This window comes from Aspergillus ochraceoroseus (genome assembly GCF_002846915.1).
Source record: "Aspergillus ochraceoroseus IBT 24754 chromosome Unknown P175scaffold_4, whole genome shotgun sequence".
In the NCBI taxonomy this organism is placed as follows: domain Eukaryota; kingdom Fungi; phylum Ascomycota; class Eurotiomycetes; order Eurotiales; family Aspergillaceae; genus Aspergillus; species Aspergillus ochraceoroseus.
In genome coordinates, this window is record NW_024468479.1 from 724805 (window position 1) to 736458 (window position 11654).

General features: G+C 57.9%; 5 protein-coding genes across 5 annotated transcripts; 4 read left to right on the plus strand and 1 right to left on the minus strand.

Annotated features, from left to right (window-relative positions):
- The first annotated feature begins 18 nt into the window (after positions 1-18).
- On the plus strand, positions 19-1817 carry P175DRAFT_0501314 (serine/threonine-protein phosphatase 2A activator). Its single transcript, XM_040897142.1, has 2 exons — positions 19-906; positions 963-1817. Exons 1-2 carry the CDS (start codon positions 272-274, stop codon positions 1366-1368), a joined length of 1041 nt encoding a protein of 346 aa, XP_040752085.1. The 5' UTR covers positions 19-271; the 3' UTR covers positions 1369-1817.
- Positions 1818-1937: 120 nt separating this feature from the next.
- P175DRAFT_0509242 (uncharacterized protein) lies at positions 1938-6538 on the minus strand (the record flags this gene model as incomplete). The annotated part of the gene is made up of 12 exons (XM_040898412.1): positions 1938-2348; positions 2376-2490; positions 2515-2718; positions 2743-2846; positions 2868-2894; positions 2916-3045; positions 3169-3190; positions 3434-3452; positions 3755-5260; positions 5337-5564; positions 5678-6340; positions 6449-6538. 12 exons carry the CDS (start codon positions 6536-6538, stop codon positions 1938-1940), a joined length of 3519 nt encoding a protein of 1172 aa, XP_040752086.1.
- Positions 6539-6907: 369 nt separating this feature from the next.
- On the plus strand, positions 6908-8295 carry P175DRAFT_0501318 (uncharacterized protein). Its single transcript, XM_040897143.1, has one exon. The coding sequence runs from the start codon at positions 7294-7296 to the stop codon at positions 7948-7950; it is 657 nt and encodes a 218-aa protein (XP_040752087.1). The 5' UTR covers positions 6908-7293; the 3' UTR covers positions 7951-8295.
- Positions 8193-9808, plus strand: P175DRAFT_0532041 (L-lactate dehydrogenase (cytochrome); the record flags this gene model as incomplete). The annotated part of the gene is made up of 3 exons (XM_040899930.1): positions 8193-8295; positions 8343-8656; positions 8735-9808. The coding sequence occupies 3 exons, from the start codon at positions 8193-8195 to the stop codon at positions 9806-9808; spliced, it is 1491 nt and encodes a 496-aa protein (XP_040752088.1).
- Positions 9809-10380: 572 nt separating this feature from the next.
- Positions 10381-11640, plus strand: P175DRAFT_0501320 (uncharacterized protein). The gene has a single exon (XM_040897144.1). The coding sequence runs from the start codon at positions 10658-10660 to the stop codon at positions 11513-11515; it is 858 nt and encodes a 285-aa protein (XP_040752089.1). The 5' UTR covers positions 10381-10657; the 3' UTR covers positions 11516-11640.
- The last annotated feature ends 14 nt before the right edge of the window (positions 11641-11654 follow it).

Genomic DNA, 11654 nt, shown 5'->3' on the forward strand with positions numbered 1-11654 from the left:
TTGTTGCAGTGTTCAACGGGTTAACATATGTGGTGGTGCTAAGGACGGATGCAATGAGAGGATGGCAGAAGATGCACCACCACAAAACAAGAAAACCGACAGCGGGAATTCCCACTACATACAGTAATGGCGTCATTATTCCTCCTCCTCTTCCCCCACATTGAGCTCTTAATTTCCCCTCGACTTTGCACAAAAACCACTCACCCCGGGATACTTACACTGGATTTATCCTAGATATATTGGCTTGAGAGCTTCAAATCCTCCTTACAGGATGGCGATGGACGGATTCTCAGTCCGTGTGCTGCCCAAACTCGACTCCTCCGTGGGGCACACTTTCTTCCAACCGAGCAAACGGATCAACGAGGGTCAAGATGTGACGGAGTTCCTGGCCTCTAAAGCTTATGTCGACATCATGACCTTTCTCCTTCAGCTGAATCGATCCATGTATCCTACGAAGCTGCCCGATGGACGGGTACAGAGCTGGCCTTTGAATTCCGACGCTGTTGAGTTCTCGGCGCCAGTCCGACAGCTGCAACAACTGCTCTCGAAGCTTGAGGCGATACTCGAGGAGGCGCCCCCGGATACTGGTCCGCGGAGGTTTGGAAATGTGAGCTTTAGGAAATGGCACCAGCTTGTGGAAAGTCGGGCTTCGAGCTTGTTGGAGGAGTGTCTCTCTGCGGATTTACTTCGCACCCCGTCGACTGCTGATCCCAGTGGGCCAACAGCAGAGGTAGAGCTGCTCGCCTATTTTCTGGGAAGCTGGGGAAGTCCTCAGCGGCTGGATTATGGCACAGGGCACGAACTGAGCTTTCTAGCTTTCCTCGCGGGAATTTGGAAGCTGCATGGATTTCCTCAGAATAGTGCTGGAGTCGAGGAGAGGGCAATTGTGTTAGGGGTGATACAACCGTGCGCCTTTCGTCGCCCCGGATGGTCTTCATCTTTCCGCTAATAGCTGTGCCTAGTTACCTTGAATTGGTCCGGAGTATTATCAAAAAATACACCTTGGAACCGGCTGGCTCCCATGGTGTCTGGGGCTTGGACGACCATTCCTTTATTCCTTATATTTTTGGCTCTGCGCAACTAGCACCAGCCATAAGCGAGTTAGAAAATGTCCCGGAAGAAGGTTCTTTGGCGGATGCACCACCACCAAACGGGGTGGCCAAGGCGAATATCGTCGAAAGAGAAAGAGGAACGAATCTATACTTCTCCGCGATCGGGTTCATCTACGACGTGAAGAGAGGTCCGTTCTGGGAGCACAGCCCGATGCTGTACGATATATCTGGGATTCAGGCTGGCTGGGCCAAGATCAACAAGGTGAGGGATTGCGTCGTAGTGCCACGGCCTGGGCTGATCAAATCTAGGGAATGATTAAAATGTACAATGCCGAGGTGCTGTCCAAGTTTCCGGTCGTGCAGCATTTTCCATTCGGGTCATTGTTCAGCTGGGATCGCGATCCAACCGCACCAGTTTCTGCAGCCACTGTTCACACAACCACCCCACAAAAAAGACCGAATGATACATCCCATCCTCCCATGCCGCCGGCAGCAGGTGGAACCAGAGCTCCCCGGGCCACAGCCAAGGGTCCCGAGCTACCAGATACCTCAAGACTCCCTCCGGGTGCAATGGCGCCGACCCGGGCGCCGTGGGCTCGCTCACAACCAACAGGGCCGGCTCCCACTGGGGATTATTCCGGACCTGCTCCAACCCGGGCACCTTGGGCCAAATGATGGGCTTCATCCCGTGAAAACAGTGCTGTTGAATGTTTTTTAATCCTACATGAATTACGGATTGTAGCGCGATATGTCGATATGTTCAATAATGTAAAAATATAAAAATAATAATAATAATAATAATGCGCCTGCGCAAGTCTAATCATTCCAACCTCCATTTGGGTATCATTGTAGAATCCGCCAGAACAAAACTCGTGTCTCCAGTCATCAGTCAGAGTCTGACCCGTATGCGACCAGAGCCGATGTGCTCGGGTTCTTCTCTGTCTCTTCAGCCAGTGAAGCAGTGTCAGGCCCGTCCACCCTCTCTACTTGATCAGTCTCCCGGGGATCCGCAGCCTTGCTCTGGGTCTTCCTCCGCTTCACCTCCGGCTGCCATAAATTGGCATCGTGGTTCAGAAACGGATCAACCGCGGCGCGCGTATTCCCCGACAACTCGCTGCAGAACTGGGCCTTGCGCTGTTCCAGCAGATCCGCAGCGGCTTTCATGCGTTTCCCCTTTTTGGTTCGTGACGCAGCTTCCTTCGAAAACGACGACGACGACGACGACGACGCCGCCCCCATGCTTGACTCAAACAACGGACGCCGAAGCGCACTCCGAGTGCCCTCCCGAGCGCCAGGCTCAAAATCCACCATCGCAGCCCGCACACGATCCTCCTCGGATTCGTCGACCAACTCGATCCCCAAACTCATCTTACCCTGCAGGGCCTCTTTCTTCGCCGCGGCTTTCTCCAGGGCCTTCCGCTCCGTCCGGAACGCGCATCTCAGCCGCCGCGACCGCTCATACGGATCCTCCCAGTCCCGTCCCTGTCTCCGCTGTAGCTCCAGTATCCTCCTCCGCGCTTCATCCCCGGCCCTCTGGTCCGCCAGCTTCCCTTCCGTCCGGGCAAAGGGATCCCGGGGGACGGCGCCTTCTCCGGCGCGCCTCCCAACCTGCACCGTAATCTCCCCTCCTCCTCCTCCCTCGGCCTCCTCGCCCGTATCCCTCTTCCTCCCGCCCGCAACAACCACATACGCCGTGTTCTTCGGGTCGGTTCGAATCTCAATCCACCCGCCGCAGGCCGCATGTTTCATGCGGAAACTGTACACGGGCGTCGAGTAGTAATGCCCCACTTTCTTCTTCTCCGCGTTGAAGCGCACCCCCTGGCCGATGATGGTTTCGTGCGGCTGGCAGGTCGTGCACCAGACCGCGAACGGCATCTCAAAGCGCACAATCAGGGCGCCTTTGGTGTGGAGGTGGCGCGCGCGTGGCCCGAGGGCATGTTTCCCCGCGAGCTTGTTCCCCGTCGCCAGCCCTTCTTGGTCTGGAGGGACGTATCTGTTTGGTGCGGTTAGGGGAGAAGAGTAGGAAGGAAGAGAGGGTAACGGACCGTCCCATATCTATACGGATTGTTAGCTTTGGTCTTCCTGTTTGTTGTTGGGGGGGGGGGGAGTGAAGTACGTACTGAAGCCCTGCATTTTGGCTTGATCGAGAGAGAGTAAATCACTCCAGATTCGATGACGAAGTTCAGTTCATTTATCGTTGGCTTCAGTTCTTTCTTTCTTTCTTTCTAGAGTCGTAGTTAAGAAAGCAGGTGGATTAGTAATCATGCACAATGACTCAGCAATGACATAAATCACTACATAACTAACATAAATCTATACATCTATAACCTTCTTATACTGGAAAAGGATGAATTAGAACAGATGCTTAAGATATCGTGAACCAAGATAATACTGGATCGGCTAGAAAGCTCTGTCTTGACACCTTTTTAGCTCAACGGTAAAGTTCGACATCCATCGACATCCAACCATAATGTGGAGGATACGGTACAAGGATCTCAGGTATAGGCTGTATATACGTGGAGCATATCTACATACATATAGAAACAAAATGGATAGATATATCAACCAGAAAGCATCCGACATACACCTCCACCCTCACACCGCACCCGCACATCCGACACACTCTCTCCAATCCAAAGCACCACGCCCTCCCCAGCAACCGGGGCCTTCCAATCCTGCACCACAACATCCCACACACTCACGTCCTTCCGCGTCACCTGCAGCGTCACCGTCTGGCTCTCCCCCGGCTGCAGGGTGTCGGTCTTCTCGAACTGCCGCAGCTGCCGCGACGGCGTGTCGAGCCCCAGACTCCTACTACTATCCGGCAACTCCACGTACAGCTGCGCCACTGCCCGCCCCGCGCGCGACCCCGTATTCACCACCGTCACGCTCACGGAAAACGCCACGTCCCAGAGCGCCGGGTTACCGCCCTCTGCGCCGCCGGCGCGCGGCTCCGGCTGCGGAGTCGTGCCGTATCCGTTTGGGTAGGGGTATTTGGTGGAGGAGGAGGAGGAGGAGGAGGAGGAGGAGTGGGCGGCAGCGGCGGCAGGGTCGTCGAGGTAAGGGTACAGGTAGCGCCAGATGCGGTCGAGCCCGGCCGGCCACGCGGCTTCGGACGCGGCGGGGATGTCTGGAGGGTAGACGGCGGCGGAGGCCTTCGGGGCCCGTGCCCGTGGGTAGGTGGTGTCGAGGGCGGCCGCGTGGGAGAGGATGGTCGGCTGGGTGTACTGGAAGGTGGTGTAGGAGAGGCCGTGTCCGAATGGGAAACGCGGGGTGATGCTTTCCTTGAGGAAGTGGCGGTAGTCGATGTAGAGGCCCTCAGTGTAGGGGTCTTGGATTTGGCCCACCAGCAGCAGCGGTGGGCTGAGGAGGAGGCCGACGCTCGCCGGGTAGTCGGATTCTTGGTAGGCGATGGTGTATGGGAGGTGGCCGCTGGGGCTGTAGTCGCCGAAGAGCACGTCCGTGAGCGAGTAGCCTGCTTCTTGGCCTGGGAGGTGGGCGATCAGGACGGCTTTGACGGGGTCCAGATCGATCCAGTCTTCGACCAGGATGGGCCCGACGGTGTGGATTACGACCACGACTTGGGAGAATGCGGCGGCGGCGGCCTTGACGAGGTCGTCGCCATCGTGCCATGCGTGTAGGCCGCATCGCGTGCGGTCTCCCGGGTTGCCGTCGACCATGATATAATGTTCCCCGGAATCGGCGTTGAGGAACACGATGGCGATCTCGTGCGCGTCGGCGGGCACGGACGCAGGAAAGCGGTCGGTTGGGTAGAAGGTGGCCGTGGAGGAGATGTTGGCGATTGCTTCTTGGGGAGGGATGAGATCGGGCAGCTTGGAGGTGCCGCTCCCCCATCCCATGGTGAGCACGCCGCGGTCACATCCCTTGTCCGCGCAGGAGTTCAGGCCAGCAGGGTCGGCGGCTGCGTCGGTGCCGAAGATCTTGAGAGAGTCGTTCCGTCTCAACGGGAGCAGGTTTCCTTCGTTCTTCAGGAGCGTGATGGCGTCGCGGGCAATCGCGCGCGCGGTGCGAGTATGGTTGCTGGTCTGGACGTTGACGAACTGGTTGACCACGCCCGACGGCGAAAATAGGGCTCCTGCGCCGGGATAGAGAGGCCCCGTGGCGTCTTCCGTGTTCCCAGAAAAGTTTGGCCGCGGATAGTCCTGGTCTTGACCCATCTTATACCACGCCGCTAGAATCCGGGTCACCTAGAATATGCCGTTAGCTGTGCTCTCCACCCCATCATCATCATCTACCCGGACGGGACCGCGCGCTGCTGCACACCATATCATTCAGACGATCCACGGGGACGGTTCCGTTCAGGACCGAGCGGGTCAGCTCAGAGCCCCAGTAACTGTGGCCCAGGAGGGGAATCCCCCCATCGCCGGGCATGCTCATGTCGAGCCCGGCCAAGGCAGAGGAAACGCCGCCGATCTGCGCAAACCAGTCGGTGACGACGAAGCCCTGGAAGCCGAGTTCGTCTTTGAGAATCCCGCTGATAAGTTTGCTGTTCTGGCTACATGCCGATTTGTTGACCTGGGATTTTTGTGTCAGTGAGCTGGCTGGTCCGCTTGATTGTTTCGTGCAATGCCTTTCTCTCGTACATCATTATATGCAACCATCACGGAGCCCGGACTGGCTCTGACGCCTTCCGCAAAAGGCCACAGGTAGAGTTCGTGGAGGGTTCGGTCGTCAATATTGGATGAATACCCCTGCGTCACCACGGTGCTCATCCGGTGCATTTCCTGCTCGTTTCCGATGAAATGCTTCAGGCTCGCGATAACCCCAGTACTCTGCATCCCCTTGATGGTATTCGCCGCCGCAATCGCCTGCAGACTCGGATCAGCCCCAAACCCTTCCCAGTTGCGGCCGCCGCGGGGCTTGCGTCCGAGAGGGCCCACGACGGGGCCGAGAAGCACATTGACTCCCTTGCCTCGCGCCTCTTCGCCTAACCCGACTCCGCGGGCGTACATGAGATCCTTGTCAAAGGTTGCACCAACGGTGATGCCGGGTGGGAAGGCCGTGTTGTGGTCTGTGTTGCGGACCCCTAGGGGAGAGTCGTGAAGACAGAGATTCGGGATCCCGAATCGGGGCACACTGCCTGTTTGGCCGGCACAGGGGCCCATATAGATGCCCGTGCCGGTGGTGAGATTGACCTTTTCGGCGAGGGTCATGTTGCTCACGAGTCGATGCGCTTTCTCGTACGCCTCGGCCCAGTCCGCCAGCCAGCCGCCGTTAGGGGCTGGGTAGTAGGGGGGGGAGAACGGCTCATTGTGGGCAGAATCGCGCTGGGGTGTTGTGGTTGATGCTATCGTGCTTGGGATGGCTGCGATGAGAGCCAGAAACCGCCACCCACGAGCCATGTTTTCCTACAGCAGCAGTACAGCAGCAGTCACCGTGAAGATTGCATGGTGCAGTTGGACTTTTAAGGGGTTGAAATCCATGCCCCCGACCCCTCCTGACTCCTCCTGACAGTTCCACGGCATGATCCATTGCTGGATTCGCATCCACTCAGAGACCAGGGTATGTAGGACAAATTGGCCGCTTCTGCAACGTTGGACAGGGTTAAACGCAGTCTCTGCTGCTGGGGTTCTGAAGCTGAGCTGCATGACGGGGATTCTTCCGAAGAAACATCCTGAGTCGTTGAGTTACTTATTAGGTCCGGATTGGAATGAGGGTATTCACATGCTGATAGACAACGAGTATACATATTCTGCTCACACATGTGTACAGTGTAGATACATATATACACAATCCAACCTATATACTTAGTATTCAGAATAGCACGACACAATATTCTAAATGTCTCATTGTCCAATCTTGTAATATCTTCGTGAAGAGGAACCCTCGGAAGCCTCAGGCAAGTCCGGCCGACTCGGGACTACTTCTGTCTCCGAGGAATTCGTCCTTAAAAACGAGGCATTCCGGACTGCCGACGGCGAAAAGATTGAAGAGAGACGAAAGAGACTCAATTATATGGCCAACGCGATAGAATCTCATTCTCGAATCCCACCATGGCGAAGCTCTCTCCAGCCCTCAAGGCCCTGATCAACTCCCCCGCCGCCCGGCCCAACACCGTGCCTGCGCCTCGCAACATCCAGTCCGTGTACGCCCGCATCCAGCAGACGGCCCAGGTCCAGAATGTCTCCCGGCCGTCGTGGTTGGCTTTGTCGGTATGTTCTCGTCCCTGGTAGCCTAGAAGAATCACTCAGAGCGAGTTGGGGAACAGACCGCCGCGACCATGACCATGAACTCGCCCGACTCCCTCACGGCGCTGTTCCAGCTCGTCACCACTTCTCTCCCCGCCACCGAGACCATCGCAACCGCAGAGCTCATGCGCGAGATCGGCCTCAAATGCATCTCCTTCAATGGCATCCCCCGCACCATCAACTGTCTGAATGCCTTTAAAGCGAGCCTCCCGGCCGAGGTCGCCTCGCAGCTTGCGCGCCCCGCGACCCGCACGCCCAACCCCCAGAATATCGCGCAGATCAGCGCGCGCGGCAAGGCCCTCTGGGACTCGATCTACCGACCCTTTGAAACCAAGCTGTATCAGAAGCTCGCGGACTCGCATCCGGATCTGCCGGTGCATATTCTGCACAGTCACTACGGGGCCCTGCTGTCGAATCCGCCCGGGAGGACCACGGGAGCGGACATCGGGCGCGTCGCCACGTCGGTGGTGGCCGTGGCCTGTCTCCGGGCGCAGACGGGCGTGGGACCGCAGGTGCTGTCGCATGTGTTTGGGCTCCGGAAGGCCCTGGACGACGGGACCTGGGACGACGGGGAATCGCGGTGGTTGGCGGCGGACGAGGGTACCCGATGGATTCTGGAGAGTGTGGATGAGATCGTGGCTTCGATTGGGGAGGGAGGCTCGAATTTTGCGCCAGGATCGAAATTGTAGTGTATCTGTATAGAAGAGACTTGAATTTCATAGATCTAATCTCTTACATTATACTCAAGCGACTCAAGAGACTGAATTGAATGTTACTGTATCCGAATCGGCCGAGAAACTCCTATATTTAAATCAGCCAACCTCCCCATCCGGAGCTGCTGAGCTTCTTCACTCTCGTTTCTTTCTTCTGTATATTCTCTTGATTCTCTTGATTCGGTTGATTCGGTTGATTCGGTTGATTCTTTCTCTCCATGTCTAAACTCACCGGCGCCCAGGTCGCCCGGCACAACTCCAAGGCCTCGTGCTGGGTCATTGTCCACGGCAAAGCCTACGATGTCACCGAATTCCTCCCAGGTATTTCCGTCGCTCCTGGTCGGGACTCCCTCTGCTAACTCCCGTAGAACATCCGGGCGGCCAGAAGATCATCCTCCAGTACGCCGGCAAGGATGCGACCGAGGCCTTCGACCCCATCCATCCGCCCGATACGCTGGACCAGTACCTCGAGGCCTCCAAACACCTGGGGGAGGTCGATATGACCACCGTCGAACACGAAGAGAAAGCGGAGGATCCGGACGAAAGCGCCCGGCTGGAGCGCATCCAGCGCATGCCCCCGTTGGCGGCGTGCTACAACCTGATGGACTTTGAGGCGGTCGCGCGGGAGGTCATGAAGAGGACGGCATGGGCATATTATTCCAGTGGAGCAGATGATGAGATGGTATTTTCTCTCTCTCTCTCTCTCTCTCTCTCTCTCTCTCTCTCTCTATCGGTAAACTATCCGGACTAATTCCATCAGACCCTGCGTGAAAACCACTCCGCCTTTCACAAGATCTGGTTCCGCCCCCGGATCCTCGTCGACGTCGAAACGGTCGACTTTTCCACCACCATGCTCGGATCCAAGTGTGCCATCCCCTTTTACGTGACAGCCACCGCCCTGGGGAAACTCGGCCATCCCGAGGGCGAAGTCGTGCTGACGCGCGCCGCCCACGACCACGGGGTCATCCAGATGATCCCGACCCTGGCGTCGTGCTCGTTCGACGAGATCGTCGACGCCAAACGCGGCGACCAGGTGCAGTGGCTGCAGCTCTACGTGAACAAGGACCGCGCCATCACGCAGCGCATCGTGGAGCGCGCCGAGGCCCGCGGGTGCCGCGGGCTCTTCATCACCGTGGACGCGCCGCAGCTGGGCCGGCGCGAGAAGGACATGCGATCGAAGTTTTCGGATGTCGGGTCCAGCGTCCAGGCCGCCGGCGACTCCATCGACCGGTCGCAGGGCGCGGCGCGGGCCATCTCATCCTTTATCGACCCCGCGCTGTCGTGGCGGGATATCCCCTGGTTCCAGTCCATCACGACGATGCCCATCGTGCTCAAGGGCGTGCAATGCGTGGAGGATGTGCTCCGGGCCGTCGAGCTGGGCGTGCAGGGCGTCGTGCTCTCCAACCACGGCGGCCGCCAGCTCGACTTTGCGCGGTCGGCCATCGAAGTGCTGGCCGAGGTGATGCCCGTGCTCCGCGCGCGCGGGTGGGAGAGGAAGATTGAGATTTACATCGACGGCGGGGTCCGCCGCGCGACGGATATCCTCAAGGCGCTGTGTCTGGGGGCGACGGGGGTGGGGATTGGGCGGCCGTTCCTGTACGCCATGTCCGCTTACGGCCAGCCGGGCGTCGACCGGGCCATGCAGTTGCTGAAGGACGAACTGGAGATGAATATGCGGTTGATTGGCGCGACCACGATCGCGGATCTGAGCCCGAGCATGCTGGATGTGCGCGGCTTAGTGGGCGGCCACCCTGCGGCGGTCCCGTTGGACACCCTGACGCTGGGAGCATACGATCCTCTCCAGGCGCCTCGGTTCAGTCAGGCCAAGTTGTGATCCTGTCCGTCTCTGTAGTACTCTAGTGCATCCCAAGCGAAACCCCATTTACCGAGATAGTCTAGTCCTCCGGCCCACAGCCCGACTCTAGAGTCTAGACGAGACTCATCTGCTGCTTCTCCTGCTTTGCTCCACGTGTATGTATGTATAGGAATGGATTCTCGTCGCTTCCTTTGCTTTGAGCAACCGGACTCTTGTCTCTGCCACACCATGGGCTCCGTTCTGTACCTCTTGGATACGGGAAGAAAGAAGCGCGGACGGGACGGTTGGAAATACATAATATATAATTTTTTGTTAAAAAAAAAAAAAAAAAAACACCCCGTTTCTAGTAGGTTAATCCCGAGTCTATTAGAGAGAACCCCCCCCCCACTACTCTACTCCATACTCTCCAGCTGTTAAATTGATTCATCTTCTCTCTTCCCTTCCGTTTTCTTTCCGTTTTCTTTCTTGTTCTCGTTTCGTTTTCTGGCTTTCCGTGACTCCGCACATTGGATTCGACTAGCATGTCCCGTCGCACGGAGAGAACGGCCATGGTGGGAGGAGGCTACTACAACAGGAACTCGACGCTCCAGGCTCTGGTGGCTGAAAGATGTGGTGCACTCGTCTCTCCGGCGGATGTTCAAGGTAGCGTTCTCTCTCTCTCTCTCTGTCTCGCTTCAGGAGAAAGCCGTTAATGAGAATACAGCCCAACACCTGACCTTGGTGGATTACGGATGCTCCGAGGGCTCCAACTCGTAAGCTCCAGCCCAGATAGAGTACAAGGAGGCCGAATATCCCTCTCATGGTGAGCGTAGGATCCGGCTTATAGGCAAGGCCCTTACCGTGTGTCCCGAGGACAGCACCGTCACCATGGTCTTCAACGACACCCCGGCCAACGATTACATTAGTCTCGCAGCCACCATCGACCGCTTCCTCCAGGATCCCGAGACCCGCCAGAGCGCGCGGAAACTGATGCCCCTGATGGCGCCGCAGAGCTACTACCAACAGATCGTCCCGGAGGCATCGGTCGACGTCGGCTTTTCCACCGCCACCCTGCACTGGATCGGCCGCCTGCAGCCCACCGCGCCAGACTGGCTCCCCGCCGACGCGGACGTCGCCGCAGAGGTCCTGGCGGACATCTGCTGCTTCCTCCGCAGTCGGCACCGCGAGGTGCGCCGCGGGGGCCACCTCCTGCTGAGCTTCCCTGTAGCCGGCGCGCTGAGTCTCGAATGCGCCTACCCGTCCATCTTCCAGTGCCTGCACGATCTCAGCCGCGACGGGGTCATCTCCCCAGACGCGGCGTCGCACTTCCGCCTCCCGTTTCACTTCCGAACCGCCGCCGAAATCCAGCAGGCCTTGGATGCCGTGCGCGCGGAATGGGCCGTGGTCGAACACTTCACCCTCGACGTCGACCACCCGGCCTTTCTCCAGTTCCACGCGACCTTGCCCGAGGGCCCGGACGCCGTGCCGGACGCGCTGGCCCTGCAGGCGTATTCCCAGGCCATCAGCGCCGGCTTTGTGGCGATCATCGGCAACACCGTCGTCGACACGGCCAAGCGGTTCCCGCTGGCCGTCGATGCCCCTGCGGCGTTGGCGCTGGGGAGCCATCCCGAGGCCGTGATCCGCGAGCAGATGGCGGCCCGGTTGCAGGAGCGTCTACAGCAGAGTACCTTCTGGCAGACGCCGCTGGGGAATAAATATGTGTTTTTGAAGCTGCGGAAGATTTAGCCGGTTGGAAATATCGATCGCTGTGATGATTTTATAGAGCAACCTCTCATCCATCCATCCCTCTGTATATCTTGTTCTCTGAATATGTATATAAATAGGCGGTCGGAATGCGGCTCCGCCTGCCGAACTACGAAAAAAA

Bases quoted from the DNA above. Each gene is read 5' to 3' on its own strand.
- P175DRAFT_0501314 (XM_040897142.1), top strand. From the start codon at position 272: ATGGCGATGGACGGATTCTCAGTCCGTGTGCTGCCCAAACTCGACTCC. The intron at 907-962 runs GTGCGCCTTTCG...AGCTGTGCCTAG, and splicing joins GTGTTAGGGGTGATACAACC to TTACCTTGAATTGGTCCGGA.
- P175DRAFT_0501318 (XM_040897143.1), top strand. From the start codon at position 7,294: ATGACCATGAACTCGCCCGACTCCCTCACGGCGCTGTTCCAGCTCGTC.
- P175DRAFT_0501320 (XM_040897144.1), top strand. From the start codon at position 10,658: ATGGTCTTCAACGACACCCCGGCCAACGATTACATTAGTCTCGCAGCC.